This window comes from Brienomyrus brachyistius, chromosome 17 (genome assembly GCF_023856365.1).
Source record: "Brienomyrus brachyistius isolate T26 chromosome 17, BBRACH_0.4, whole genome shotgun sequence".
Classification (NCBI taxonomy): Eukaryota; Metazoa; Chordata; class Actinopteri; order Osteoglossiformes; family Mormyridae; genus Brienomyrus; species Brienomyrus brachyistius.
In genome coordinates, this window is record NC_064549.1 from 22,926,644 (window position 1) to 22,954,388 (window position 27,745).

A 27,745-nucleotide genomic window follows, 5' to 3' on the forward strand; every position below is an offset into this window, starting at 1 on the left:
CTGCTTTTAATGAACTAAAAGCCAAAGACATTTACACATGCATTTTAATATGTGCTTTGGGACTTACCCGTTTGGTCCCAATCATTTCTTAATTCCCTAAAACACAAATGTAGTTGGAACAAATTAATCCGGAGATGTAAAATTATCCCGATTAAGAATGAGCGTTGGGATTATTGCACCAGTCGGATCACAGCGAGCTAAGGAAAATCCCGCTGAGGTTTGATTTGAGAAACAATGCACTGCTCTGTTACAGTTCTCAGAACGAAATAGTAAAATAGCGACATTAAATATGCATTTGATTTATGGTAGTGGGGGCATATTTGGTGAGATCTGTCAGTGGGAACGAGAAACTTAACGCGGTAATGTACATCGAAATCGAATTGGAAAGGTTATTGGAATGTTTTGCCTGCTCCCTCCGATTCAGACATCTACTCGTTGAGGTATGGGAACTGATACGGAAAGAAAAATCTACATTTACTGTATCTGCCTCAAAACAAGCACACACGTGATTGATTTACACAGGTTGCAAAAGAAAATGAATGTTTAATAGGAAAATAAACAACAGTCTATTGAGAGAGTGCGGATTAAACAAACAAACATAAGAAACAGGCTCAATTAAACTCAAATCAGTTGAAATGGATTTGATTAAATATTGCTTACCCAATAACAACTTAGGTGGCGGTTACGCTTCTATAAGAATTAAACAGCTAAGTATTACCGTAAAACGTTAGTAATTGCAGGTTTTATTTTGCATCGCCGGCTGGATAATAAAGCAAGTTGTCATCGGAAGTATGTGGTAGCATGTGTGTTGTGTTGGTAACAGTTTGGCTTTGTGAGAAATAAGACAAAGGTGAGTATGTGTGTGTGTTTTTATTAAATCACAGAAAAAGGCTCGTTTTTTTTTATAATGATTCTGAAATGAATACCTTTCTCTGGGTAAAAAACGGCCAGGACCGTTTGGCGGTGCTGCAAAAAGTAAATGTGTGTGTGTGTGTGTGTGTGTGTGTGAGTGTGAGTGTGTGCGCGCGCGTATTTCCTAGCTCTGTGTATTTGTGCCATCTTGTGGCGAAAAAGCGCATCACCTTTAAATAAAATGGACGCTGAAACATATTGAGCTAAAGGTGCAAAAAGATGTTGATATAAAGTTTAGTCTGTTTCTGAGTTTGCTAATTTCACTGCAGTTGTTAGATGTCCCAAGGAAAAAACTTTAGTTTCAGTGTCTGAGAGCAAACGTAGCAGTGAAGCATGGATATGTGCATGTTATTGTGTAGAAATGCATACAGGCCGCCCCCCCTTCAGCAGGCAGGGTGACTCTCCCTAGACTGCAGCCTCTGTCTCGTAGTCCCTGCGACACCTCACTTATTTGGGCTGACTCTTGCTGGATCGAGGACCCACTTTGTCACCCCTGTTCTCGCCCTGCTTGTCTGCCATCTTGTCTCCCGGTTCGTCGTCATCCTCGTCGCCCTTGTCTGGGACGACGCGCTTCCCTGTCAGCCTTCTCAGTTCAAGGGGCGTGCCAGGGTTGGGGTTGTTGACGACACCCAGGAACACCGGGGCCTGCGTGTGGTCATCCACAAGGGCGAAGAAGAAGGGCTGGTTCACGCCGAAGAAGGGGCTCCAGCGCAAGATGGACACGCCGGTAGCAGCCGCCGCCTCTGCACCTTCCTCCCGCAGCTCCATGCTGGTCTTGTGCTGCACGCTGCTCACCAGCAGGGGGCTCTCGGCGATGCGGGATAGGTTGGGTCCCCAGAAGAGCTTCCCCAGCCCTGGGACACGGATGGACAAATCATAGAAGAGATTCGGAGCTGCTCTTCAGGCAGTTCTGAATGACAGCTGGCTGTGTGTTTCTCTGCGTACCCATGCTGGTCAGCGCCTGCTCCAGCTCTTGGCCGTACTCAATCCTGAACCTGGGCAGCTTCACCTCCATGTTCCTTGGCTCCGGGAGGCTGGCATAGAGTTCGGAGGTGTTGAACTTGGCTGCGATGGCTGATACATTTACCTTCCCCAACGTGGGAATCACTACCAGGAGACTCTTATGGTCTTTGAAGGGGAAGCGGGCAACCTGTGCAGGGAGATCACCGATTGGAGAAAGAGGGATGCAACCAGAAAGCGGATGGTTTCTGGTCTATGGATTATAGAGGAAACAGGCCAGAGGGGGATGCTAGGACATTAGCTCATGTTAATTTTACAATGGTACATAAAATGGTACTGGTACAATGTGGTACATACCTGAGCCTCCAGCTCGTGGTGCATGAGAAGGCTCAAGGGGTATTTGGGTCCATGCATCATGTCCACCTTGACCTCGTGCTTGTCGTCAACGTAGAAGACATCTGTGGAGGTGAAGCGCGGATCGAAGCGTGCCTCCCATTCACCTGTGTGGAGAGGGAGGGGCTAGAGAAGGAACCCTGCAGAGGATGCAGCTTTAAGGACAATGAGGCGCATGACGCACTGATGCTACACCGGTATTAGCAGTAGGTTATGACAATACTATGGAACATGGTGTTCAGTTGGGTTCAATCCCCCCCCACTACAATACACTGGCTTATCGCGGGAGAGACCAACCCTCAACCACGTGCAGGATGAGGACCGTGCAGATGACTTGCCTTTAAAGTGGACAGCATTGATGAGCATGAGTACCACGTTGGGAGGGAGGCTGGACAGGAAGTCAGTCACCTGGCCCTTGGTGGCAGCCTTCACCCACTCATTGACCTCCTCCAGGCTGCTGAGGTGAGCCGGGTACGAGTCGTACATTTGCTGTGACCCCTGTACAAAAGCTGGCTTCACCGCAAACTCTGAATGAGCAGAAAAAGCGAGAAAGTTCTCACGTTTGTTCATTTCATTATCATAGTACTCTGAGGCCCAACAGAGATGTCAATGGCACTTTCTCTTTTGTGTGAGAAGATGGATGGATGGACTGTTGGATATTGAGACTGCCATCCACACAGCATGCTGGCCACCTGATATTATGCCTATAAAAGAGATGAATTTCAAAGTACAGAAACCGACTGGGATACTGGACCAGAAAATATAAAGGCGACTCTAAGATTTTCTCCCAGGAGGTGTAAGGTGAGAGAGCCCAAGCTTAATTCCTTACTGGCTGCACAAAAATGAGCTACACATCAAAAACAGGAAGTACGCTTAGAATAAATTATTTTTGCACATTAACTAACAACAGGGTTACCGACTTTGGTCAGCTGACTGGACTGAGATTTTCATTTCGAGACCAGTCTGCACACACATGCACACACACTTACAAGTATTTATTACCTTGTAAATAGCCTGTTGGGATAACGAACAAACTGCAGTTTGTAATATAACTTTAAAAATGATTTAATTGCTAACTTAATACAGACAGCTTGCATCTTATACAGTTTTTGATGGTGCAGTTTTGAATGATCAAAGTTTGAATATATTCAAAAAAGCTTTAAAACTCAACAAAATTGGTGCACAAAGTGCGTAAGTGTGGATTGAGCACGGTCTGTTTCAGTACATTGTTGAAACATCCACTAGCCAGGACCCTAATTCAGCTGTTGTCTACCACTCGGTGGTGGCAAAACTGCAATTGCTATTTGTGTACTTTACTATAGCATACGCTGTTTGCTGTACTATGGCACATGCTTATTGCGTACTGTACTTTAGCATGTGCATACTGTCTGCTGTACTATAGCATGTGCTTATTGTGTACTATATTATAGCATGTGCTTACTGTCTGCTGTACTATAGCATGTGCTAACTGTCTGCTGTACTATAGCATGTGCTAACTGTCTGCTGTACTATAGCATGTGCTAACTGTCTGCTGTACTATAGCATGTGCTAACTGTCTGCTGTACTATAGCATGTGCTTATTGCGTACTGTACTACAGCATGTGCTTAATGTCTGCTGTACTACAGCATGTGCTGTCTGCTGTACTATAGCACGTGCTAACTGTGTACTGTACTATAGCATGTGCTTATTGTGTGCTGTGCTACAGCATCTGCTAATTTTGCTGTCTTTTTGGCATTTGCTAATTGTAACAGCTAGTGTACTGTTTGTACATACAACTTACATTTCTGTAATCTAGGCAACAGGTTGGCCATTGAAGTATATGCAAAAGTAAATAGACCGTGTAACATGCGGTAGTGTTGTGCTATATGTTAAAGTAGCATTTTAATCTGACCAGTAAAATTGGCAATGACAACATGCCTTACGGCTAAAAGCCCCCTCCCCCCCCCCCCACCATACTCACCAGGTCGCAGGTACAGCCGGGATGCTACCTGCAGGGCGTCATCACGCGCTTGATGCAGGAGGTGGCGCAGGGCCTTGTGGTAGCAGGGCAGCGCGTCGACGTGCAGGGCTCGCAGGAGCTGGGTCTCTGTGTCGCCCACGGCGCCTACGACACACCGTCAGCACCATCAGCCAAACTGCTCACCACACTACTGCAAATCCTTACTGCTCATGACTACCACATACTGCCTTTCTCTCAAAATGCTGAACTGACATTTTTTTCGAATTTTGTCCCCAAAAAAGGGACCGTTTCACAACCACATGCATCCACCCAGCCTCGTACCCAGGGCCAGCTGGGAAAGGGCCATGGTGACACTCAGGGGCGACACCATCACGTTGGGCTGCTCCTCTGTGGCCGGCAGCTCCTCCAGCAGACGCAGGCCAAATTTCATCATAGCATTGCCCAGCTCCTTCTGGACCTCAGCGCTGGAGACGGATGCCTCGCAGCCCACCAGCTCCTCTGAGGAATCGCCCTTCACTGTCTCCGGCGGGAGGGGAGCTCCCTCCTTAGCGGGATTCTCCTGGCTGTGGTTGGCGACGGCCAGCATCTCCGGCACCTCCTGCTCACATGGGAGAGGCCTCTGGTTAGACGGATGCTGAGGAGGCAGGTTGGACAGCATGAGGCGTGTCAGTGTGCTGAGTCAGAGGATTCACCGGCATCACCATGGATCCGCCGTTGGCGTCCGACCCGTTGCCATCACCCTGAAAAAGAACAGTCAGTCAGGCCGTGGGGGGGGGTGGGGGGATACACTGGGGGGGTACTCAAGCTCAAAAGAGGACTTCCTACATTCATGAACGAGACTTACGGCCAGAGCGCGGCTATGGAAGCTGGTCAGCAGGAGAGTCAGAAGCCACAGGTCCATGGTGCTTCTCAGTCCAACCTGTGGCAAGGAGTGAGTCCATACTGAGCACACCAGCACTGGAACTTCTCCAGCCAACCGGAACCAATGAGCCGCAGAAGCTGGGAGACGTGGCCCATCACTGGCAGTGATGTCTGGCCACTATCTGTACACTCCAGTTCAAACTGGACCTTCTAAATCACTGTCTAAATTATGCAGTATAATCACTTAGTCACCTCGAAAGTATACGCTGTGGTATTACACCTGTGGTGTTAGGAGAAAATGCAGATATGAACACGCCTACCTGTTTGGTTTTAAAAGCAAGGTCCTATATGTTCACTATCCACCCTCTCTGAGATGTGCCGCTCTCCCGCTCTCTCCCACTCTGTCCGCATTGGCTTTTAAAGGCTGCGAAAGGTAGGACATGGGAAAGGAGATCCGCGGTCCTCACAGACTTGTGCCAGAAGGGGAAGACAAAGGTCTATTCTGTGGGTGAGACTGCCTCCGCATGCCAGCCAAGGTGGAGGAAAACAGTAAGCAAGCCAGGTGGCACCACCACTCCAGAACAGCAGGTGGTGCATTGGTTAAGAACTGGCCCTATGACTGGAAGGCCCCAGCAGAACCTCTGCGCTTCAAAGTTCTTCCCATAGAAGTGACACATGTGCAAACAGACACATTAGATGCCTCACGTCATTATCGCACGGAAGTGAATTGACTAAACTTGAAAATAAATCACGCAAATTACATTCAGTTCAATTCCACTAAAACAGGGTGCGAATCGTCATGCCAGATAAAATCGTTAGTGTCCTACATCCTTCACACACTGTGCCCGGCTTATAATTCTCACCTTGTCACCCAACACTGACTTAAAATCACGAGCACAAAGGCTGATATTAGAAGCCTTCAAAGCTCCAAAGAGGCTTTGTGAAGGCTGCCCTGAACGGAAACACAGGCTCCGCGTTTCCCTGGACGCCTACGGCTCTGCCCTTGTGAGCAGATTAACCTTTCCCGCAGCAAACAACTGGGTATGTCTACACCCACACAAAAAAGGACCGTAGAGGACACATGATAACTTAATCCATTCCCCTTTCAGCCTGGACTGGCCTGGAATCACAATCTGATAGTACAACTGAAACACTTTGTTTGTCAAGCATACTTCAGCAAAGAGATCGATAAATGTTTAAAAGTTGATCGTGGTGGTTAGCCAAGTCTTGGGAAAATGCTCTTTTAAAACCAAAAATCAGTTTCTTAAAGACCTGTGCAAAGAGCAAGGGAGTCAAAGTCAAATACCCCCTAAACACAAAATTAACCAGGAAGTATCACATACAGTCCAGTAAAAAAAACAGGATTAACATGCAGGTTTACATTCTGCCTCGAACTAGATACTCACAGGTGCCGAGTATCAACTGTCTACTTAATTAATCAAAACAAAAGTAAAGAAAACAAACAGGGATTCTAAAAATTATTAAATATACAGATTCACATTATTAAAAATTGCAGGAATATTTACAGCAGTTGAGCTGAAGAGAGCAAAAATATTCTCTCTATTAACCCAAATGTTCACAAGTACACAAAGAGTGATAAAACAGTGATGTCACGGTAGCTGAACAGACTGAAGTTCACACTTACCTTGGAGACTTGAGGTGGGAGACCTGCTATCCAGGCTGAAATGAGGAGAAGCTCGCGAAAGCCAAAGGAGACTCTCGGTGCTGCCAAACCCACAGTTAAACATCAACCTCCATTGATCTGCTCTTCGCTAAGCCTCTGCTGGTGTGTAAATGCAAACACTGAGTCAGGATCGAGGGTCAAACATTAAACACAAAAACCGTTACACTTCATCACGAACAAGGAGCAAATATGACATCACGTCCTGTCCCCACTTCCTGTTGCCTTATTATATCCAAAAATAATGCAGAAACAACTGTTGTTCCTTTTCACTTAGCAAGGAAGAAACGCAGAGACTATTCAGTGATGGTTAAAAACAGCCATGTTAAGCAGCGGTGGTTACAGAGCTCGCATTTTGTGTGTTGCCATTTAGACAGTATACTGGCTGGTTTTGCGTGCTACTTTATTTTGTACACGTGTACTGGTTTATTTAGCTAAGATGGCTTTACATGTTTTTTGTATGTTTTCCTGTGCTTGGATCAACCAGGATGAGGACAGAATTCCTGCCTGAATCCGGCATTATTTCACAGCCCTCGCCGGCATGTCTGACAGACACTGATGACAGAACGTCTCAAACACTAAAAATCCAAAGCAGAAATGCGTACAGGAAACAAGCAGACGATAAGAAGGCTGAAGCTGCAAATCCCCAGTGGGGGGTGCGAGGGGGGGCACGGACTGCATGACCAGTCCTGTCAATACAGAGGACAAGGCAGGTTTGAAATGTTTCCATAAGCAATATTTTATTAAATGTGTTAATAAATAAAATAAGTTTTTCATTAGGTTATTTCTTTCATTAAAATGCACCAATGGAATATATAACAAGATAATGAAGGTAACAGGTGTGTTGCTGGGTAATCGAGTACAACTCCCTACGCACAGGGACCTGGGGGGGTGGGGCGTCCATGATGAGGGTATTTACAAAATCCAAAGAGATGGGTCACAAATTTATAGACAAACCCTTGTAAACAATCTTTCCTATTGGACGTGATTCCACAAAGAGGGGATGTAATTATTCCGGAAGCGGCTGGAAGGACAGCATTTGGGCATTTGAGCGGTGGCATGGGGATCCAGAACGACAGAACCAGGAACTCAGCGCGGGCTTTGAGACGACCGTCCAGGAGGACCGCAAATCTGAGGAGGAAAGACACAACCCCACAATGCTGAAGCCACAGGTCCTGCTACACTAATCGGTGACTGATGCTGGGAACTCAGTGAGGTTATCCAGTAAATCCGCCAGCGATTATTGTAATGAACCAGCTTAGCCCTTGGATGGAACAAAAGTCTGAGAATGATGGCGCCCCTCAGGACTGGAGTCCATCAGCAGTGATGTAGGCCTTCCGGGACACAGACACGCCATGTGTAATGGATGCTACAGCACACTACCTCAAAACAGCTCTTTTCTTCACCACAACCCAGAGAGAGTCACCCGATATCGGATCACAGTCCACTGGCTGCAGCCACCCAAACACTGATGCTTAAGTCTTTCACTTCACCCAGCTCACTCCCCCCCACCATTAGACAGATATTTCAACTAAATGAGAATAAGTGACAAAGGGAGGAGCTAATTTAAGGCCAAACCCATACAAACAAGCCTGTGTTGACCCACAGCTTCTATGAGGAAGGACACTTTCTGAAGAAACAGTGACTCGATAGAGAAATACATTGTATAGATCAGATACATGGTGTCAGAACACAAACTGCACAAGAACGATTAACGGTGAACTGAAAAGGAAATTCATTGTTAAAGTCAAAACGGTTTCCAACCAGTTACAGTCTGGTAGAACCAGAGTTTGGCCACTACATGTCTTTTCTCGTAGCAAAGGAACAGGACAGCTTTGTAAACTGGGGAGCACAGTGATGATTAAATCAGGTTTTAGGAAAAAGCTACTCCAGAGTCACATTAAAATCATTAATCACCAATAAAATCACCAGCTCTTCTTCACCTTGGATCCTCGCAGATGGGAGAAAAATCAGAATACTGAAAAAGTCAAGGGATTCTGTGGGTTTTACATCATGACCAAAAGCCGTGGATGAAGACAGGATGCTGAGAATCACCGTGTGCCCCGGCCAGCCCTCCGCTGGGCGCTACACACCCACGAGCCCACGAGGCTCCCCACGGGCTGGGAGGCGGCTGCAGGATGTCCTGCTGGCCCAGAATGCACTTGTGCTGGAGCCCCACCTCCACCGGAGTAAAAGACGCCAAAACGAAGCGTCATATTCCAGAGCAGGACACAATGCAGCATCACACTACAAATCCTAATAAAATGTGCAGGGTAATTGACCTGTATCTGTAGAAACAAGCATCCATATTCGCATCTTAAAATATATTTATATCAAGGAATACTGCATAGTTACTGTGGGCTTTGGGTGCACGATGATTCGGCAGGATGTAGGTGAGAATTGCATTTTTTTGGTGTCTTTATGCATCTGTTAGGAAAGTGTAAACACTTTGTGAGAAACAGCTCGACTTCAGCTTCCTGAGCAGCCTGACTGACCTAATTCTGCGAAATATTAAGACTCAAAAAAGAAGGAGGCCCATGACAGGAAGTGACTACTCCGCATCTGCAGCTGAGATCCAGCGTTAAAATACGGGAGAGAAGAGTGTAATCAGGCATTTAGTTATTCTGTCCACCGATCTGTGCTCATGTGGAAAACGACTCACTCTCGTTTGCTCACAGACTATTGGCTGAGGAACTTGGTCCTTCCTAGATGAGGTCTAAGCAGCTACATGAGATGGCCTCATCTCCCCATCTTCAAAAGGAGGTGGTCATCTTGTTTCCCAACAGCAGGTCCGTCTGTTTTGGGCCCACCTCTGGAACGAAAGTCACCGGAACATTCCGGAAGAAGAGCCTGCTAATTAACCTAGGCCAGGAGCCTGATGGCGCCGTTTTCAGAGCCCAGAAGCAGGAGTCGCTTGGTGGGCAGCACAGCCAAGCTGGTGAGGGTTCCACGGAAGTTTTCCGAGCTCAGCTTGGTGCTGCTCACGGGCCCCGCGGAGATATCCGTCATGGAGTACACCCCGATCTTGTTGGACACCGTGCCCGTCACAATCTCGGCCCCGTAAAGGTCGAAGGCGTGTATGGGCTCAGAGGCAGATTTGTAGTGGTGCAGCGGTTTATGTTCCAGATCCTTCCACACTGTCAGCGTGTGGTCTGTGGAGGAGCTGAGCACCAGGTTACCTTCTGTAGCCTGCGAAGGAAGGATGGAGATAGAGGGGGGGAGAAAAAGGACAAAAGAAGGTGTGGGGAGGGGCGTGAAACCAAACATGTCCAGTAGCCTTTAACTCTTTCAAGCTACATGCAATTCTGTGGTCTTAAGGTCAACTGTCCCAGGTGGCCATACTGGAAGGACAATGTATAGGAAAACAACCACATTTAATGGGGGTGAGTCAGGAGCTCAATGGTCAGCAGCGACGTAACTCCAGGTCCTCCTGGAGTCTAGGAAACACACAGGAAACCTGGGATCTCTATATCGCCATATAGTGTAAGTGTCCGTGTATGTCCGTCCATACTTATGTTCCCGTGTACCTGTGTTACGTCATCTTGCATGGCCAAAGACCAGTTCCAATACTCAAGAACAAAAGTAGACAATGGTAAACATCCCCAGACGTTGGTCGGTCTTGCCCCTCTCAAAAATGTCAAGGATACGGCGCTTGCAATCCATGCCAAACGAGATCAATGCCATGATTCACTGCACCCCAAGTTTGTTCTTGGTCTTACCAAGATCATAAGTACGATCTTTGTGTTCCTGCTGTTGAGAAACGCCCTGCGTGTCTGTGTTTGCGCGTGCATGGCTCACACTTCCTGGCATAGGCCCCAGGTTCACAGTCACTCTGTACTGGGTGCAAAATTACGGTCAATGGACGAATGAAAGCAAACTATCTAAGCTGCTCCTGAGCATTACGGCAGGCTCATGAGGGCCAGCGCACAAAGGCCCCTGTAATGAGTAACCGCTGTCCATATTTACTTGACCTTATGCCTTCAGCAGCACAGACATCATCCTTGACCTGGCCTACAGGTTTCAGATAAACTGGGAGCGTCAGATGATCTCAAAGGCTCAACTTTGACCTCCTGGATTTTAAACGTGGATGGATGTGGGCAGAACAAGCAGTTAGGAAAAAAAAATCCTAATGGGGGAAGCTTCCGGAAGAGTCACACTGCTAGCGGTCAGCAAGGATGCTGTCAAATGTGGACTTGTTGGGGGGGGGGGGGAGCGGGGGTCTTACGCAAGGCATATCCCTACAAGATTCGCTCTGACAGATTACAACTTCCAACAAACCAAAACCTATCCAAGACCCACTGCCAAATTCTTACAGTCAGCAAGTTTTCAGGCTGATTATTCTACCAAAAGTCCCCCGTGGTGTGTCTGACATCACAGGGAGACCTGAGGGGGACTTAACCAGTCCTTAACCAAACTAGTAAAATTTCTAAGCTGAGAATGAGAAAACCATCTGCCACCAGCACAGCAAACAACTCGGGAAATGTTACGCAACTGCTAATCACGTTCCAGCATGTTCCGGAAAGAGCAGCTCAGCTAAACAAGCCTCAAATTGGGGAGGTTTTGCTGACGTCTGTAGTGCAGTCCAGGATGAGGGCCACAAGACATGTATTAAAATATTAAATTCCAGCCTGAGTCTGCCCCCACCCTCCAAGGCCTGCTCTGCAGAGGTGAGGGCCCTGGACAGACTCCTGATGTCAGAGGTGTCAGGTGATTTTTGATGCAGTGTTCTGAGGGAGTGCGCGGCGCCCTCTCCTGTCCTCACCCTCATCTGCAGGATGTCCCCCTCGTGTGCCGGCCAGCCACGCAGCACCAGGCCAGTCCGGGCGTCCAGCAGCACGATGAAGCCGGAGGAGAAGCCGGCCGCCACGGTGCGCCCGCCAGGGCTCACGGCCAGGTAGCGGATCAGCCCCGTGCCGACACTGCTGTAGGCTAAGCGGAACTCGTGCTGGGGGAACAGCGACATCGAGCAGGCGAGGCTCATTACATTATGTGCCATTTTAAATCTAATTAAATAAAAAAAAAAAAAAAAAAACACAAAAAACAGTCCTTCCATTAAAGTTTCTTTAAACTTCTCATACATCATTAAAAACTATTCACCTGATCTGAGTGCTGCTGTACTTTAGAACCCCCCAGTAACGTAGCTCAGACAAAATTACCGATGTCTAATATCTCCAAAAACGATTTCTTCAGAGACTTGGCGCAGCGGATGGGACTGGAACTCAGTGCTTCTCAGCGAGCGGACGGACAGATGGTACCTGCAAGCCCGGTTTGCGCGGGTCGATGAACCGGAGCACGGAGTCGGCGCTGCCAAACACGACACTGCAGTGCGGGGCGGGCATGGTGGTCACTGCCGTGATGGGGTTCTTCCCATCCGGAACCTCGTAGAAGCGGATCTGCTTGCCTGTGGATAGGTCAGGTCAGAGGGGAAAAAAAAGTTAAAAAAAATAGCTGTTAACACTCGTAAACCTGAAGGTTGCCAGTTTGAGTCCCAAAAAAACTTGGCTGCAAACAAAAACATCCAGCTTAAAGCCTTTCCTAGACAGCTGTACTGGAATTTGGATCCCATAAACTCTTAGCTGAAAAATGGAGGAAAAAAAAAGACTGAGGTGTGTTTATCTGATTATGCCCCTTGCAGGATATGAATGCAGGGCCTTGAAACCACAGTGTGTTAACCACAACTCCATCTGCTGGCCATACATAACAAAAACAGAAGGCGTTTCTAAATCAGGAGCAACAAAATGCACACACAAGGCCCCCCCACCTCTCCAGTGCTCTCCCCCAGTGCCCACCTGTGAACTGGTCCCACAGGTGCATGGTGCCATCACAACTCACAACCTCCTGCAAGGCCTCCAGCTGGCCGACGTAGAACACGGACTTGCGGTGCTCCGCGTAGGTGAGCCGCGGCTCTGTTTCCCGCGTGCCGTCACCGCGGTTGTACAGTGGCCACAGGCGCACCGTCTTGTCCTTGCTGCCTGACAGGAAGTAGTCCTCGCCGGCGAGTGGCGCCAGGCACTTGGTGGTACCCGAGTGGCCCAGGAAGCTCTGCAGGCGGATCTGGTGGAAGTGGAAGTGCGGATCCTGCTGGCTGAGGCCGATCTCGTATTGCCAGTGAGCCAGCCAGTTGCCCTGGAGGGCGCGGCCGCTGCGCGCCAGGTCCTGCTTGAGTGCACTGTCTTCAGGGGCGGGACCCAGCACCCAGGACGAAGAGGAGGCAGGAGAGGAGTTCGAGGAGGAGAAGGAGAAAGATGGCCCGGTGCAGGCAGAGCTCGCGACGGCCGAGGCGAGGTGACCAGGGTTCTGGCGCCCCCAGGTGTCCAGAGAGGAGATGCCAGGACTGCCAACGGACTCAGCGTCCCGCGGCACCTGGATCCGGTTCCCCACCAGGTGGCTGCCAAAGGTGCCCGACTCAGGGATGATGTCGCCACTGGCACTCACGGGGGTGGAAGTGGAGGGGGGGGCCGGGAATGGACTGCGTCCGAATCGGCCGCTGGGGCCCGGGGACAAGCCCACGGAGCAGGAGGGGGAGGACGAGGAGGAAGAAGGCAGTGGGGTGGGCAGATCCGGCTTGCAGCCCGCCCCCGCGGTGGCATCCGGGCTCCCCGGACTGACGCACTCCTGGTAGGGCTGAGCCAAGCTCCACACCAGCTCGTGATTTGGCACCAGCTTGCGGATCGCCCCGTCGCCTGCAGGAGTTAGGACAGCCTCCTCTTAGTATTAAATGGCAGAAAAAATGCTAATACAATGATACACACACTGACTTCATAGGTCCATATTGAAAAGGCAGACAAACACACCAGCTGATCGAGTGAAACGCAATACTATTAATTCACTCTCATTATACCAGTAACTGCTCAGATGGGGAGTTTAATGGTAATGTTGGGAGAAATGGGTGTTTTCTCTCCTCTGCTGTATATCGCAAACTGGGTTAATGCACCAAGCCATGGCGACAGCATTAGGCGATTGCCCTTGTATCTCCCATTGTAAATAAAATGGTTTCAGTCTGGACTGTTTGGGTGGTAACAAAGCAAGGCGGCTTTGAGATCGATCCCCAAACTGACTCGGGATCAGTAACGCGGGATCGGCACGCCGGCGATCTCACCAATGAGGCAGTAGAACGGGACATAGGCCGCATAGGCCATCGCCGGGCTGAACACGGCCTGCAGCTCCTCCAGCACTGCCAGCTCGTAAGTGACCTCTGAGCCACCTGGCGAGCGCAGGTCTACCACGGCGCCCTCGCCAGCCTCGCGGTGGGCAGCCAGGTCAGCCTGCGCCAGGGCAAAGGTCACATGATGTTTCAAAGGCGGGAGGTTCAGGGATGCAGAAAGCTGGCTGCAGTGACACCGATGCTATACACTTCGAACCGCAGACAGGCTACAGGGTAGTGCCTGGGAACTGGAGGCCTGCAGCTACAGGCGGTCCCCAAAGCATAGGAGGACTGCAGCTACAGGGCAGTGCCCAGGCACAGAAGGCCTGCAGTTAAGCTACAGAGAGTAGGGTGCTACCTGTGTCCGTAGCTCGTGCAGGAGGGAGAAGACGCGAAAGAAGCAGTTGAGGGTATCAGCCATGTGCTGCTGCACCATCTCCCGGCCGATGCGCAGGCAGATGAGAGCCACGAGGCCGAGGGTCTTCAAGCAGATGGCCGACCGGGTCTGCACGCCGCTGGGGAACCTGGGGGGGACGAAGCATGCGTAGAGTGAGCAGCTAATTAACGTCGCTCAAATCAAGAAGATTAAGAAAGCATCTCTCCTGGTGCTATGTGGTGGGGGTCGGGGGGGGGGAGACTGTCAGGTGGGGGGGGGGGGGGGGTCAGAGAGGCCATCAGTTGGCGGAGGGGAGGGAGCGACAGGTTGATGGAGGCCGTACCCCATCTTGGGAGAGGTGAGCAAGTCGAGTAGCGGCAACAGCACGTCCTGGTTGATCTTCATCAGCATGTCCATCAGCGTGGTGTCAGACAGGAACACCACGATCTTCTGGGTGAGCAGAACTGCGGCCAGCAGGCCGGCCTCTTTCCGTGTGTTCAGGCGGGATGCCGAGGGCGGGGACACCTAGGAGGAGGACGAAGGTCAAAGCAGTGCGAGGAAGGCTCATTCCTCTTTTTGACACCCAATTTTGGGGAAAATGGAACTGTTCCTCATCTTTGAGGTACAAAGATGTTTATGACAGCATATGTTTTTGCACTCTGATTTGACAGATGATGTCTCTCATTAACATGCAGCGCTGATTATCTAGGGAGAGCAGATGGCTTATGGGAGGCAGCTGGCCTGTGAGCAGGGGTGTTATGTTTGAGGGCCGTAGGGAGGCCTCCTACCAGGTAGCCGATGTAGGGCAGATACTGGTACGTGAGCACAGGCTCGCCGTACAGGTGGGCGATGTAGAGGAGCAGATCAAGCACAGGCCCAGCTGTCTGGTCCCCCATGACGGGCCGCTTCTCATACACACTGCCCATGCTCTCCGGGCAGCAATCGTCCAACTCGCTGGGCACGAACTGGTGTTGGTTTGGACCTTGGGGAGGACAGTGATATACGCACGCATCTCAGTGGCCAGACTGCCGACCTAAAGACCCCTTCATTACTGTTATTCTTCTATGTAGCATACGCGCTAGTTGAGCGACTCAAACATTAGCACCAACTGACGGAGGTTGCACCTTAGCGTCACCTAACAATTTACACATTACCTCAACTTAGTCAAGGAGCACCTGCATCAACAGCTCTCAGCTACATGCACATCAGAACATAAAAACATAAATTTACAAACGAGAGGAGGCCATTCGGCCAATCAAGCTCACTTGGAGAGAACTTAACTAATAGCCCAGAGTTGTTAAAATCTTATCTAGCTCTGACCCAGGGTTTTAGCTTGCGCTACAGTAACAGGAAGACTATTCCATACTCTAACTACAGGCTGTATAAAGAAGTGCTTCATCAAATCCAGTTTAAAATGTGCTCCCGCTAATTTCCACCTATGGCCATGAGTTCTAGTTTTTAAACTAATATTGAATATTGAACTATTTGATTGAACAGCATCCAGACCTGTTAGAATCTCATATACCTGGATCATGTCCCCCGTTAGTCTCTTTCGCTCGAGACTGAATTAGCAGCACTGCTAAACTTAGCATGCTAATTAGCAGTGCAGCGCGCATTAGTGCTACTCACCGATATAGCAGTTGGTGAGAAGCCGAAGCAGAGTTCGGGCCACATACCGGGACGTCACAGTTGGCCCCAGCTTGGCCACCAGCCAGCGGACGGTCTTACAAACAGTGTCTGCAGAGAGCGGACAAAAGGGAAGCTCTGGAAAGCTGGGAAAGCACACTCATCTGCTCAGGGGAGCTCATTTTTAGGTGCTCTAGAGTTCTGACTGAAACCTTCCTGTACTCTGACCCCACGATTAGTGCAGCTTCACCAGCTCGGGCTGCCAGAGCGGCTTTACTGTTTCTTAATTCTGATGGTTTCGCTAATCGGTGCAGCGCTAAGAAACTGAATGGATGTAATATAAGCTTACAAAATAAAAAAAATAAAAAAGAAATAAATAAAAGACAAAAACACAGCATTTAAGTAAATGTATCATCTACCCAAAAGACAAAGAGAAGAAAAAGGAATAAGAATCAAAATCCCCAGGCGATACGGACTCAACCCACATTTCAAAATTAGAAATTATAATGAGTGGATATAACTCTGGAAATATAAGGAAGACATTTAATACAAAGCGTTGCTTACAATGAGCCCTGAATTTCATGCTGACCTGGATAATCATCACCCAAGAGGGTAAAAAAATTAAAGGTCAAACTGCAAGAAAACCTGATTAGTAACAGAAATACAGAGTATTAGCACAGTTCTGACTGCACTGAAATCTTCCCCAGGTCTTTTAACAAGTAGTTCTGACATCAGGCAGGGTCCAGAGAATCAGTATCCTATAGATTATTAAAATTTCATGTTGAAAATTAAGCCGTAATGTTCTCAGACTGCTAATGGACTGCAAAGGATATGCGGTTGTTACTCACCCAGCAGGATCTTGTGTTCCTTCTCCTCAGAGTCCTCAGAGGGGTCGTGCTCCTCCTCTTCCTCCACTAGGTCTTTCTCAGGTTCCTCCTGCTCCATCCCATCTGCAGCTTCTCCCTCCAAGGTGGCGACGGTGGCCTCCGACTCCTCGGTGCAGCCCGACAGCGTCAGTTCCAGGCTGGGAACGCTGGCCGGTTGTTCCTCTTTGCCCTCATCACCCTCCTCGTCTTCCTCTAGTTCCCCGGCATCCTCGCCCTCGCTGGCCTGCTTCAGGTCCTGGCTGCTGTCCGCAGATTTCAGGCTAGCGCGATCCCGGCTGGAGTCGGCATCGCCTGCAGAAGCTTCACTTGAGCTGCTCTTGTCGCTCTGCTTGCCAACGCTCAAGGACTCCTGGTCCAGGTCCCGGCCCACAGAATTCTGGTGCTGCCGTTTTGCCGAAAGCGTCGAACCCGCAGGGCCATTGTTGACATAGAACCCATCCTGGAAGTCCTCGTTTTCTGACAAGAAGACTTGGTCGTTGAGGCTAATCCCTGAAGAGTAGTCCACCAGACCTGCATCTCCCACTCCCACAGCCCCACTAGTGCTTCCACCAACCCCAGCCTTCCCAGTCACAGACCCTGATGACAAACCACCCTCCACGCCTTCATAATCCTCGTCATCCTCCTCCTCCTCCCCCAGGGCTCCCGGGCCCCCGCTCCGGGACTTGCGACCCTCCCTTTTGCCATCCGTCTCGGTGCTGCAGCTTTCGAAGCCGATCAGGATCTGCAGGACATGGGGCAGCAGGGAGGTGAGGAAGGGCTGCAGGCCGAGGCGCACAATGAGCTGGAGTACGAAGCAGTCGGTGTAGAGGTAGAAGCGGCCGCGCAGGCAGTGGGGGTTCTCATACACCCCCACAAGGGGCTTCAGCAGGTACTTGGCAGCGTTGCGTGGACCCAGGGCCCGGGCGATGGGCTCGAACAGGTACCAGGCTGCGTAGACTGCAGTGGACTCCTCCAGCATGAGCGTAAGCACAAACGGCAGCAGGATCTCCAGACCTTCTGCTGTGATCTCACCATGGAGCAGGGTCTCCAGCTGCTGCCAGAGGTGGAAGACAGTGTCACGGCCCTGACTGGCACCAGCAGAGCCCATCTTGTCATGATAAGAGAAAATGAAGCGGTGTAGAGGAGGGAAGTAGGCAGGGAAAGGCAATGGGGACACCACAGGATTGAGCAACTGCGAGGGGCTTGGTGGGGGGAGACCCTCAAAGACAGGATCATATGTGAAGAGTAGGGGGTATGGAGGCGGATGCTGTGACTCCTGTGGATCAAGCGGCACGGAGTGCTTGTGGAGGTTCAGCAGTATTTCAAGGGCATGGTGCAGGGCCAGGGGTATGTCCCGAAGACTGAGCGTGCAATGCTTCATCACTGCATTGAAGCGGTCGCACAAGGGGGCGTCTGATTTCATGCAGCGGAGCTTCGGAGTCAAGAAGATCTCTGCAATTAGGACACCCAGAGCCTGCATGTCTCTCTGGAAAAGGTTGATGAGACAGGGATAGCCAACATCTGGATCCTCCCTCTGGGACTCCAGAACTTGTGCTTGCAGACCCTTAACTATAAAGATATTCAGCTTCTCTAGTTCTTCCAGAGGCTGCAAGGGGTTGAATCCATCTGGCAAACAAATTTTGAAGTCCTCAGTGCTGGTCACAGCAACATGCTGCCCCTCACCATACCTCCTGTTCAAACCGCTGGCTTTTGGCAACAAGGAACTCCTCAGTCCAGACCCCGAAGTGCTGGGAACACCAGGAGGCCCCTCACCGGGGTAGGTGACCGGGGACTGAGACAAGGGCACAGCCTGAAGCTCCCCAATCAACCTTCCTCCAGTGGCACTGGATGAAGTTACTGGGATTGCAGTGCTGGCTGGGGTGGCACCAAGAGAGTCCAGAGCCTCAGTACCCTGCTCAAGATCTTCATCCCGATCAACTACTGTCCAACCACTAGACTCGCATCCAGTTGCTTCTGGAACTGTCCCATCCACTCCATCGGACAAAGCTTCCAGGAATCGGTTGTCCCAAGAAGAATAGGGGGTGGAGGCCAAGCCCAAGTGTGGAGGCTCAGGTGGTGCATACTGATAAGGGGCAAGGCGGGGTGGGTGAGGTTGGTCAAACAGTTGTACCACCCCATAGCTGGTCAGATGAGTATGGTTATCCACCAGGTGGAGACAAACGTTCTTAGCCTTGACAGCCTCCTTCCCCGAGAGCTTGTAGCCAAATGTGAGGTCAATCCAGTGGTGCAGGTGCTGGGAAACCTCTGGGCTCTCCAAGAGCTGGCAATGCACCTCCACAAACTCCTCACAGGAGCTGCACCATGGCGGTACTTCCAGATCTGGCATGTCTGGGTGGATGGAACGGAATATGGAGGGGTCCGTGTAGAATTCAGGAATGCACTCATCCGGGGTCCAGCTCTGCATGCGCTCCATGCTGGCGGGATACTCATTCGGCTCCCACTGTGAGCGAACGTGACTACACAGCACAGCCTTGGGCGTCTGTCGGGCCTTGTAGACATAGTATGTGATGTCTGACAGTACATCAGAGATGTGGTGTGGCACATGTAGGTGGTCTGGCTGTCCCGAGCTTCCTGAACCAATGGCTCCACCAATATCTCCACCAAAGTTGCTCCCCCCGCCACCACTGGCAACTGCTGCAGCAAGGGCCTCTTTGGTCATCTCATAGGTGAAGTCTAGCTGCTTGTCACCTTTGTTCAACCGGAACTTGGACCGTCTGAGGTCACGGAAGCGCCCCCCGGGAATGGTGAAATCTACCACCCAGGGCAAAACAGGGTGGTAGTTTGGGTCTCCCTCACGCCTTCCCGCTAGCTTGTTGAGCTCCATCAAGTACTGGAAGTTACTGACCCGCCCATGGACCCAATTCATGACCAATGAACTCAGCCTGTCCAAGCAGCCCTTGCAAGCCTGTCCATGGCTTGCATCATTCACCCTCTCAGTGCTCTCCCTCTGCTGACCCGTTGCTGGTGCCCTTGTGGCACAGCTAACAGGCCTCTTACACTCACTCCAATCCTCGTAGTGTGCCAGGCTAATCTTGAGGCGGCTGCAGAGCTGCTCGTCTACAGCTATGTCGTGTAGGGAGAGCGTCCCACAAGCCAGCCCCGACACCTGGCAAGCACGCACTGCCATTAACAGCTGGTACAGCACAAAGAGAACCTTTGCGTGACTGTTTGCCAGCTTGGCTGGGCTGTAGGTGACAATGTCATGGAGCGAGTACTGGGTGTATGGCAGCACCACATACAGAACCTCTGCTGATTCCAGCAGCCCTTCTGCGGGGAGCACATTGGGACAGAGGCGGTCCGTTTGGGCCCCGGGTATTGGGGCATTGGCCGGAAAAGGGCCATCCTTCTCTTTCTCCCTGGCTGGAGACAGAGAGGGTGAGACCCTATCTGTGGACATGAAGGGACAGCAGAAGAGGGTCTGCAGAGCCTGGCGCACAGAGTCCAGCGCTGCCACCTGTGTGTGAGCAGCGACGCCGGCGTACGGCTGCACATGTGTGCGGTATGCTTCCCGCCATAAGTTCCTGTGGGGGCAGGAAACAGGGGCTCTGATTATGCACCAGCAAAATGAACAATATCAATGATGTAACTAATAGGAATCTCACATATACACACACACACACACACACACACACACACACACACACACACAAAATAAGGCTGTGTAATAGAATTAAGTGATTGTCATTGTTGACACACCACAGCACACAACAACGAAATGTGTCCTCTGCATTTAACGCATACGTGACAATGTGGCATAGCAGGGGGCAGCTAATTCAGCGCCCGGGGAGCAGTGCTTGGGGGCGGTACCTTGCTGGTCGGGGATTCAAACCAGCAATCTTTCAATTACAAGTGCGCCTCCCTAACCATTAAGCCACCACTGCCCAATACGATAAAATGTTTCAGCATCGTCATTGCAATGTGCATATGTGCAATAACAACATCATAGGACATGTGATGTCAAGTAAGGGAAATTAAATCACACACACCCATCATACTACAACTTTTTTGCTGCTTGACACAAAAGATAAACTTGCCCTGTTTTCAATTTTCATGACAAAAATCTCTCATATAACATTATTTATTCTGATGAGTTTTCTGCCAGTGAGTGACATGCAGGCTCTGCACGCAAAACAAACCGCCAATCGCAGTTTCGGCTGGGCCGCATGTGACATCAACACCGACACAGCATGTCATGCACATGCGTTTCTCTCATCGCAAGGACCACATCAGCCAACTGGGGTGAAATGAGGCTTTTTCATACTTCCAGACATTAAGGTTCCAGAGTCTAAATTCTGCTAAACCATCTTTACTCTGTCATAGGAAACAAAACTTAGCAAGCTTTGCAATTTTAACGATCGTTCCTCTTCAAGGTTATCTATCATATGCTTAAAAATCAGTTTAATGTTTACAGTCGCTGCTTTAGCATGACTTCTACACGTGCCCTTTGAGCCGGTCATAATCATACACACACATATGCCATGTAATTAGAAATATACAAGCCTATCTCACACTGTACTTCTGAAATACAAATGAACACTTTCGCAGCATGGCCAGCGGGGAATACCTGAAGTTACGCTGTGACACCTCCTGCATGAGCCTGCAGAAGGAGTCCTGGGAGAAGGTCTCGCCCAGGGACCCAGGGTCCACAGCCAGCCAATAGTCCAGCCGGCTCTTCCTGAGGCCCTGGATGCAGACGCGGGTCCAGCCAAGAGGCAGCTTTGCCTGGGACCGCTGGAGGATGGTGCGCACATCTACCTCCCCGGTGGCGTCGTAACGTGCGCAGCGCGTCACCTTCCGGTCCCGCAGGGCCGACACCCAGCGGGTGGGCACCAAAGCCACCAGCTCCTCGGGACGCGGACCAGGCCCCATCTGCCGGCAGTCGACGCCCAGGTCCCTCTCCACAGCTGCTGGCAGCCACTCCATGTCCTCGCGTCTCAGGGTGGAGCTGGTCGGGTGAGAGCAACTTGCCTCCAGGAAAGCCCCAGACTGAGGGATCCTTAGACTGCCATGAGGGTGCAGGGAAGACACACTGACAGCGAGACTGTAGCTGCGTGGACGGTGTGCTGTGGCAACAAAAGTAAAAACTCGGATTAATAACCCTAAACCTCACCATACATTCTTTCTTTCAAATTAGTTTGTTCATTAATTTAGTAATGCGATTTGTGTTCAGAAACACTCAAATGTGGGGTTTAGACGTTATAATTCTCATACTTTTGAGATAAAAATGTTGTTTACCACATAATTAACGGGGCTTGCATGAACCCCCCATCCAGGCTTGGCCGTTCAGTGAAAGTGAAAGGTACAATACGGCATATTACACCACTGTCTAACGACACAGGAAATTCAGCCAGTATCAGAACTGCGATGTGACGGCCATAATTCTGCAGTGAACGCAATACTTTGTTTCCTTTCTACATTAAGGGCTCCACCCTTATGGTCTAGGTAATAATAAGGGGAAATACGGTAGACGGCTCGATATTGTTGACAGGGAGGAAAATATGCTCGTTAGCCTCATGACTCAATCTTAAAGTGAACGTGCCACGAAGCTCCCGTGCTTAACACTAGATTTACCGAGTTTTTATTCTCTGCTGAGAGTCCCAAGGTGTTTGTCACCCCTGCTGTGATTTTCGCAGGTCTTCAGCCCCATCCTCCTCCTGCTTTTGTTGTGCAAACACACCCATTACCTGTGAGGCCTGGCGCATTTGCATTTTTTACTCAGAGTAGCTCAAATCCAAGGCAGGCTAAACCTCTGTGTGTGACATGGAAACCTTCACAAAAGTCTGCCATATCTATACCAAATATCCCACACGCTGACTGACCTGCAAATATGAAAGACGCACATTCACAAAATATATGGAAACACAAGTCTGTGTTATTTATAAAACAAATTGAGTGAAAATAGAATGAAAAGTTGCTAATAGAATGAAATGAATAAAATGAAAACATGCTAACACTTCAGTCTCCAATGCATGTTTGTATATAAATGTCATAAGCTGAGTGAAGTCATGGTCCATGGTTTTTGACATGCTCATACACATACAGAATAAAATGTCATTTCATTTTCATTGGCCATCACTGAATTATAACACCAAAAGTGAATTTTGTTTTTGTGTGATCTCTCCAGCTTTGCATGTTTGGCTGTTCATGTAAAAATTGATGTATCCGTGCCTCAGTTCCAGGTTCATCTCTTCGTCATCTTTCTGCCTTTTGTCTCAGTGGTTACTGTCCCACACAGTCTGTCTATCTTTCAAAGTCTGTGTTTGCAGCGTTTGAAAACCCAGTGACCATCATCCCTGTATTTGGCAATGGAGTTCCTTGGCTAGAAGAATCGGAAACAATCTTCTTTTTCCTTTCCACCCTGTAGATGCTTTGTACAGAACGTAGGCATTCACCGCCACCAAGTCCAGCATGTTGTAAAACACAGCTACTGGCCACTTGCTTGTTGCTGCTCGTACTGAATACATGCGCGCCATTCTAAACACTGACGTGGAGAATTCCTCTCCCTGTGCAGTGTCCTTTGCCAATGGAGGAAGTTCACGGCAAACGTTATTCACCATGCCCAGTAAAGTGAAGCAGTCTGTGTGACAGTGACAGTGAGGTGAAGAAATTGTCCATTGTGACATTTCTCCCGTCATCCAGAAATGACTCCATCAGACTCATGACCACGTTCTCTGCCAGCCTTCACCAAGAACTGTGCTGAAAGTTTCACTCCAGGAGAACACATGAACATAGATGTACAGCTGTTCTCGACCAAGGTTCATTGTCCATGCAGTATATTTACATTTACATTTACAGGATTTGGCAGACGCCCTTAGCCAGAGCGACTTACATAAGTGCTTTGAGACTCTGCAATGAATTTCCGATGCTAGCTCAATAAGGACCCCAGCTACGAATACTATCTCTGAGAACGCCATTGAGTAGTGCAGAATTTTTATTTTATTTTATTTTTTTAAAACACACACCAGAAAAAGAGTCGAGTAAGAATATAGAAGTTCTACGTCAGGTATTTCTGAAAAAGAAAAGTTTTGAGTCGTCGCTTGAAGACATTCAAGGATTCAGCTGTTCGGACATCTAGGGGGAGTTCATTCCATCAATTAGGTGCCAGGACAGAGAAGAACCGAGATGCGTGTCTTCCTTGTGCCTTGAGGGGAGGTGGGACCAGTCGAGCAGTGCTGGAGGATCGGAGAGATCGTGGTGCAGAGCGGGGTGTGATGAGGTCCTTTAGGTAGGATGGTGCCAGAGAATTTTTGGCTTTGTATGCGAGCATCAGTGTTTTGAATCTGATGCGTGCAGCTACAGGAAGCCAGTGGAGGGAGCGCAGCAAAGGAGTGGTGTGGGAGAACTTGGGAAGGATGAAAACAAGACGAGCAGCTGCATTCTGAATCAGTTGGAGGGGACGGATGGCGCTCAGTGGTAAACCCGCTAGAAGCGAGTTGCAGTAGTCAAGGCGTGAGATGACGAGGGACTGGACGAGTATCTGGGTAGCCTGGGTGGAAAGAAATGGACGTATCCTCCTGATGTTAAAGAGGAGAAACCGACAAGAGCGAGAAAGACTGGTGATATGTGAGGAAAATGACAACCGATCATCTATGGTAACTCCAAGGTTTCTAGCAGAAACCGAAGGACGGATCAGGGAGTTGTCAAAGGAGATCGCAAGGTCCTGGAGGGGGGATGAGTCAGCCGGGATGTAAAGCAACTCAGTTTTACTAGTTTTGAGTTTTAGCTGGTGAGTGGTCATCCAAGATGAGATGTCTGCCAAGCATGTAGAGATCTTAGTGGAGACATGAGTGTCTGAGGGAGGGAAGGAGAGGATGAGTTGAGTGTCATCGGCATAGCAGTGGTAGGAGAAGCCATGTGAGGATATAACTTCGCCAAGAGATTTAGTGTAGAGGGAGAATAGGAGAGGGCCAAGAACCGAGCCCTGAGGGACACCGGTGGAAAGACAACGTGGAGTAGATGTGGATCCATTCCATGTCACTTGGTATATCGCATCCAAGCCGGACAAATTTGGGATCAAGTTCTGGATGGCCACGGATTTGGAGACCAAATACGTCTGCAACGTGTCCCCTAACTTGGGAAAGGACCCCAGTCACCAGAAAAGGGAGAGGCTGGCAGAGAACATGGTCATGAGTCTGATGGAGCCATTTCTGGATGACGGGAGAAATGTCACAACGGACAATTTCTTCACCTCACTGGCACTGTCACACAGACTGCTTCAGCGCAAAACAACACTACTGAGCACAGGGAATAAAGTTTGGTATGAACTTCCTCCAATTTCAAAGGACACTGCACAGCAAGAGGAATTCTCCGCGTCAGTGCTTAGAAGTGGCAGTGTCTCCTTGACAATTTATGCACCTAAAAAAACAAGATTGTGTGTGTTCTGAGTTCCTTGGACCAAGATGTGGCGATCTGTGAAGGCAGAAAGAGGAAACCCAACACGATAACAGACTATAACCACATGAAGGTATGTGAATGTGTGTATAATTTTACATCAGTGCTACAATGTTTTCTGATATGTACTATACAGGCCTATATAGAAAGAAGGTAGAAAAAAAGCAAATACACTCATGACTCTCTCTCTCTCTGCTGTTATAGTGTGGTGTAAATGTGTTGGACCAAATGGCGCGCATGTATTCCGTAAGAGCAGCAACATGCAGGTGGCCAGTAGCTGTATTTTACAACATGCTGGACCTGGTGGTGGCAAATTCCTACGTTCTGTACAAGGCATGTACAGGGTGGGAAGGCAAAAGAAGATTATTTTTGAGTCATCTAGCCAAGGAACTCCATTGCCAATTTATGCCACAAAAGGCTATGGGGACAGAGGAAGGCTGCTGCTGTGCCAGGACTTGTATGGACAACTCAGTGTCAGGTACAGGAGAACTGCAACAGAAACCGCAGCAGGTTTACCAGTGCAAAGTGTTACAAATTCACTTGCGCCAAATGCAGGGATGATGGTCACTGGGTCTGCAAACACTGCAAAGTTTGAAACACTCAATTTTTTTTATAAATAAAACAGACTTGTGCTTCCATATATTTTGTGAATGTGTGTCTTTCATATTTGCAGGTCAGTCAGCATGTGGGATATTTGGTATAGATATGGCAGACTTTTGTGAAGGTTTCCATGTCACACACAGAGGTTTAGCCTGCCTTGGATTTTAGCTGCTCTGAGTAAAAAAATGCAAATGTGCCAGGCCTCACAGGTAATGGGTGTGTTTGCACAACAAAAGCAGGAGGACAATGGCCCAAGAAACTCTCAGCAGGGATGCTAGTAGGTGTTAGGCCCAGGGAATTTACGCAAATTTGCGTAGATTTGGCAGTTCTAGTGTTAAAAACCTAATCAACGCCACACATTTGTCACCGAATTAAACCGAGCTCAGCTCTGCCCAGGTCTCTGAAGTTTAGTCACCGTACAGTTACGCCACTTCTCAAAACCTTACTTTAAAGGGAGTAAACTTTAATCGAGCCAACTTATTGTTATTGGTATTGGATTGCCACGATTGAAAATAGATACCTTCTTACTTAACACGCATAAAAAGAACGGCTATGCTTAATTAAGCCTGAAACTGCAAATTCTTTGGTATCTGTATCTAGCACTCAAGCAGGCGAGGTTTGTCTAAATCATCAATACAACAATGAAACCCAGCAAGGCGGTATGAGCTGCTGTCACGGGTCTAACAGCACTTCCCCGTTCAGCATGCCGTACCCTAAGCGCATGTAGTTAGCCGGACGGCGGGCTAAGTAGTAGCGCCAACCTCTCGCTACGGTGCCGCGTCGCCCGCGGATCTTACGCGCCACCGGCTCCCATGATACGCCGGACGGGCTTTCGGTACGATCACCCGATCGCCGAGGCTGCAGCTCCTAGATGAAAGCGCCTTACTGGATACTGTTCAAGTGTGGGACAGGCGTCCAGCCGCGTTTCGCTGTGAGGCTGCGGCGGTCGCTCTGTTGATAGGAGCCATGTTGTTACGTCGGGGATCTCACGTGACTCACGAGAAGCGCTCCCCCCTCCGCGCCTGCTTCTCCGCTGCATGTCACCCAGCCATGGCATTCAGCTGCGATCATCACAAATCAGGTGCTCGTTTTGCCTATCGCTCGCTCCTGCTCACTTTATTATATGCCCCCCGCAACATTTCGAGGAGCTGAGCACCTTTCATCTGTGCTATTATATGTTACATGTAAAACCTCCTTATGTCAAGCAAGTTATTCAAATGATTATTTGAATACTAAGAATAAATGAAACAAATTAACATGTTTAAATAGCCCAAATGTTTCTAATTTTGCATTAGTAAAATCCGATTTAATAATGTACAATAGTAAGTTAAATCATTTTGCTTTATTAATTTCATATTATTTATTTAGCTCACAACTGGTGTTATTAATGTTTTCGGGAGTCATCATGCTTCCAGACCACAGGAGGGTCTTTTACCGCGAACCTGCCTGTATTTGCAAGCTTTGCAAGCTGTTGCGTGTAAAACAAGCTCGATCTCTTATGTGTCTGTTTGGGAAGCTAAAAATGGCTCTTCCGACTTTTTGGGAGAGTAAAACTCTCAAAGGTTTACACGTTGTAATGATCCGGAAGAAGTTTATTTGGTTCATTTAAAAGGTTTTGATAAAATATAGTATGTTCATTGGTTTTCAAAACTAGAAATACAGGTCGCGGTGTTTTCCTAACCATTATGCCGCTAGTAATGAGATGGCGCTCACTCGTTAAGTACTACTTGTTATAATTTCGTTGTATTTGCCCATGTTTAATGGCGTAATCATTGAAAAGTTTCATTTGTGAGTGCGCAAAGCAAGCTCTCTTGTGTCTGTGAAAGGAGAAAGAATCGGCAACTCGTCCTTATGTTTACAGGAAAGGGAGAACGACTAATACAGTCGAAAGTTTGTTTTTTGCTTTGCTATTTATTCTTTAAGTAAAAATGTGTTTTTTAAAGATTCAGGCCT

At 49.1% G+C, this 27,745-nt stretch overlaps 2 protein-coding genes across 5 annotated transcripts; both read right to left on the reverse strand.

The window, feature by feature from the left end:
- Positions 1-523: 523 nt before the first annotated feature.
- serpinf2b (serpin peptidase inhibitor, clade F (alpha-2 antiplasmin, pigment epithelium derived factor), member 2b) lies at positions 524-6,956 on the reverse strand. Of its 2 annotated transcripts, XM_048980526.1 has the most exons (10): positions 6,733-6,956; positions 5,408-5,511; positions 5,071-5,145; positions 4,919-4,966; positions 4,548-4,824; positions 4,227-4,370; positions 2,604-2,792; positions 2,230-2,372; positions 1,858-2,062; positions 524-1,766 (listed from the first exon to the last, which is right to left on the reverse strand). In XM_048980526.1, exons 3-10 carry the CDS (start codon positions 5,125-5,127, stop codon positions 1,360-1,362), a joined length of 1,470 nt encoding a protein of 489 aa, XP_048836483.1. In that variant the 5' UTR covers positions 5,128-5,145; positions 5,408-5,511; positions 6,733-6,956; the 3' UTR covers positions 524-1,359. The 2 variants fall into 2 exon arrangements, with proteins under 2 accessions (XP_048836483.1, XP_048836482.1); XM_048980525.1 differs by lacking the exon at positions 5,408-5,511 and having other exon boundaries at positions 6,733-6,955.
- A 526-nt stretch (positions 6,957-7,482) lies between these two features.
- On the reverse strand, positions 7,483-26,807 carry wdr81 (WD repeat domain 81). Of its 3 annotated transcripts, none has more exons than XM_048980524.1 (12): positions 26,679-26,807; positions 21,366-21,864; positions 16,763-20,322; positions 15,918-16,025; positions 15,077-15,270; positions 14,632-14,813; positions 14,271-14,436; positions 13,868-14,033; positions 12,558-13,451; positions 12,024-12,169; positions 11,531-11,713; positions 7,483-9,957 (listed from the first exon to the last, which is right to left on the reverse strand). In XM_048980524.1, the coding sequence occupies exons 2-12, from the start codon at positions 21,722-21,724 to the stop codon at positions 9,631-9,633; spliced, it is 6,285 nt and encodes a 2,094-aa protein (XP_048836481.1). In that variant the 5' UTR covers positions 21,725-21,864; positions 26,679-26,807; the 3' UTR covers positions 7,483-9,630. The 3 variants fall into 3 exon arrangements, with proteins under 3 accessions (XP_048836481.1, XP_048836479.1, XP_048836480.1); XM_048980522.1 differs by having other exon boundaries at positions 26,554-26,793; XM_048980523.1 differs by having other exon boundaries at positions 26,505-26,793.
- Between the last annotated feature and the right edge of the window lie 938 nt (positions 26,808-27,745).